The sequence below is a fragment of the Buteo buteo genome, chromosome 11, assembly GCF_964188355.1.
Source record: "Buteo buteo chromosome 11, bButBut1.hap1.1, whole genome shotgun sequence".
NCBI classification, from domain to species: Eukaryota; Metazoa; Chordata; class Aves; order Accipitriformes; family Accipitridae; genus Buteo; species Buteo buteo.
The window spans coordinates 44,374,915-44,377,567 of NC_134181.1; the positions used below are offsets into that span (position 1 = coordinate 44,374,915).

The 2,653-nt window shown below is 74.4% G+C and overlaps 1 protein-coding gene across 1 annotated transcript; it reads right to left on the reverse strand.

The window, feature by feature from the left end:
* Positions 1-1,023: 1,023 nt before the first annotated feature.
* LOC142036484 (apelin receptor A-like) lies at positions 1,024-2,177 on the reverse strand. Its single transcript, XM_075039678.1, has one exon. The coding sequence runs from the start codon at positions 2,126-2,128 to the stop codon at positions 1,061-1,063; it is 1,068 nt and encodes a 355-aa protein (XP_074895779.1). The 5' UTR covers positions 2,129-2,177; the 3' UTR covers positions 1,024-1,060.
* Between the last annotated feature and the right edge of the window lie 476 nt (positions 2,178-2,653).

Here is a 2,653-nt window from a genome sequence, read left to right on the forward strand (position 1 = left end):
GCATCAGCAGCTGCATCCTCGGAGAAGCTCAGCCCTCAGAGATGGCCATTAGACTCCATGAAAGGGCTGCCCGTTGCCAGCCAGAAAAGGGCGACGCATCCGTGGTGTTCCAGAAATGAGATAGCATCACAGCCCAAAGTAGGGCATGCTCATGCTGGCAGCAGCACGGGACGGGTAACTCTTCTACCCAATGCAATGCTCCAAAGACCCTGTGCTGCCTGCCTGGTGTTGGCTCAGCAGGCAGACACCTAGGGCCCCAGGTGTCACCCCTTGCATATAGGAAGGGTTTTCCTTAGAGGACACCTGCAGCACCAGATGGTGCCTGGGGAAAGGCTGGGTCACCTGAGCTCAAGGAAGATGCACCCAGCTCCCTGCACGCCGGGTCCAGCAGACCACCGGGCCCCTCGGGGACAACCATGCCCAGAGGATGGCAGCACACCCGTGTCCTCGCCCAGCTGTCTTGGACAACCCTCAAGGAGCTTCTGTCTGCGAGGAGAAGAGCTGAGCAGCCTCCAGACGTGGCTCTCCGCAGGCTGGATGGGCCCCCAAGGCAAGCGGGGCAGAGGGGACACTGCCCGGACGGCCGTGAGAGCGGTGGCTTACAAAGGTGACAGCGGTCGTGCCAGAGCCCCCTCGCCGCAGGGAGCCGCCGGTGGAGGGCAGGCGCGGCCCCGGACGATGGCGGGGGGCCGGGCCCGGGGCCGGCGGCACAGGGGCTGCCCCGGGGCTGGCAAACGGGCGGTCCCGGTCGGAGCTTCGCGGGGAGCAGCGCCCGGTCCTGGCGCCGCACGGGAGGCCCGGGGCCAGCCCCGGCGCTTCGGCGGCGGGGTGGGGTAGGGAGGTGGGGGCGAGGCTGGCGGCGCCCCTGGGTGACCCGAGGGCGTGGGTGCTGCGCCCCCGACGCCCCCCCCACCCCCGCCTCGGGTCTCTGCCCTCCCCCGCCGGCGGGGGGGGGGGGGGGCGGGCGGTTTCGTGCGTGTGCTGCCGAGCCGGAGGAAGAAGGCAGCGGGCTCCGGCGGCGGAAAGGGCATTTATTGGGGCGCGGCGGGGGCCGCGGGCGCTACAGCTTGGTGCCGGCCGAGGGCAGCTCGGACCGCTGCGTGGGGCCGCTGAGCGTGGAGGAGGCGGTGGCGGCGGGCGGGCGGCGCGGCCCCAGCAGCAGGCGGCAGCGGGCGCGGAAGCGGCCGTCGAGGAAGGCGTAGAGCAGCGGGTTGAGGCAGCTGTTGAGGTAGGCCAGGCAGGTGGCGTAGGGGTGCAGGCGGGCGATGAGCCCCAGCAGCGCGCAGGGCAGCTCCAGCAGCCCGGCGGCCGCCAGCGCGAAGAGGCTCTTGAGCAGGTGGAAGGGCAGCCAGCAGCCGGCGAAGACGGCCACCAGCGCCGCGATCAGCCGCAGCAGGCGCCGCCGCGCCGCCGCCTCGGCGCGCCGCGGGCGGAGGTGGCGGCGGACGGCGGCGCCCACGCAGCAGTAGCAGACGGCCATCAGCAGCAGCGGGGCGGCGAAGCCCAGCGCCGTGGCGCCCAGGCTGAGCGCCGCCGCCCGCCCCGCGCCGCCCGCCGCCAGCTCGCAGAGCGTCCGGTTGCGCGGCCCTCGCCGCGCCTCCCGCAGCAGCAGCGCCGGCAGCGCCGCCGCCGCCGCCGCCGCCCAGAGCGCGGCCAGCGGGCCCAGCCCGGCGGGGCGGCGGCGGGGGGCGGCGCGGGCCGGCGGGGCGGCGCGGGCGGCGGCGCGGCAGCGCTCGGCGCTGAGGCCGCCCAGGCAGAAGGCGGAGGCGAACATGCTGAGCAGCACTAGGAAGCTGCTGAGCTTGCAGAGCGCCGCGCCGAAGGGCCAGTGGAAGCGCAGCGCCGTGTAGGCGGCCCAGAGCGGCAGCGTGGCCACGAAGGCCAGGTCGGCCAGCGCCAGGTTCCCGATGTAGGCGTCGGCGGAGCGGCGCCGCGCCCGCGGGCCGCGCCACACCGTCAGCAGCACCAGCCCGTTGCCCGACAGCCCTAGGGCGAAGACCAGCAGGTAGAGCAGCGGCAGCAGCGAGAAGGAGGCCTCCCAGTCCGCCTGCCACTCGCACGCCTCGCCCGTCGCGTTGTCCGCCGTCTCCTCCCCGTAGTAGTACTCGTCCGCCTCCGCGTACTCCATCGCGACCACCGCCGCCCCCCGCGCCCCGCCGCGCCGCTATAAGGGGGCCGGCGGCCCCGCCGCTGCCCCCGCCCTGGGGCGGCCCCGGGGCCGTCGCTCCGCCCCGGCGCAACAGCCGCCCCCCGCGCCGCGCCGCACCGCACCGCGGCGGCCGGGTGCTGCCCCGCCGCCCTCTGCCCCAGCTGCCGCCCCCGTCCCGCACCGGGATGCGCGAGGAGCGGAGCGGCGGCAGGAGCGGTTCGCCGCCCGAACCCCGCCCCGCTGCCCGCGGGGCACCGAGGACGACGGGCGAGGAGGGGCGGCCGGCAGGCGCCGGGGGATTTCGGTATAAAACGCACGATGCCTCCTGCGGTGCTCACACACCCCGAATCCACGTTCCCGCAGCCTTTAAAAGCGAGCGCACGCCCGGCGCGGTGCCGGAGCTGAAGGCTGGAGCAGAGTGCCAGGCATCACGCAGGATGAGCAGGCGAAGATGAGGAAAGCAAAGGGAGCAAAAGCCTCCCGGTGAGCACGGTAGGGAAGCAG

What these genes read in the sequence shown, in the direction of transcription:
- LOC142036484 (XM_075039678.1), bottom strand. Translation starts at nt 2,128, where the DNA reads ATGGAGTACGCGGAGGCGGACGAGTACTACTACGGGGAGGAGACGGCG.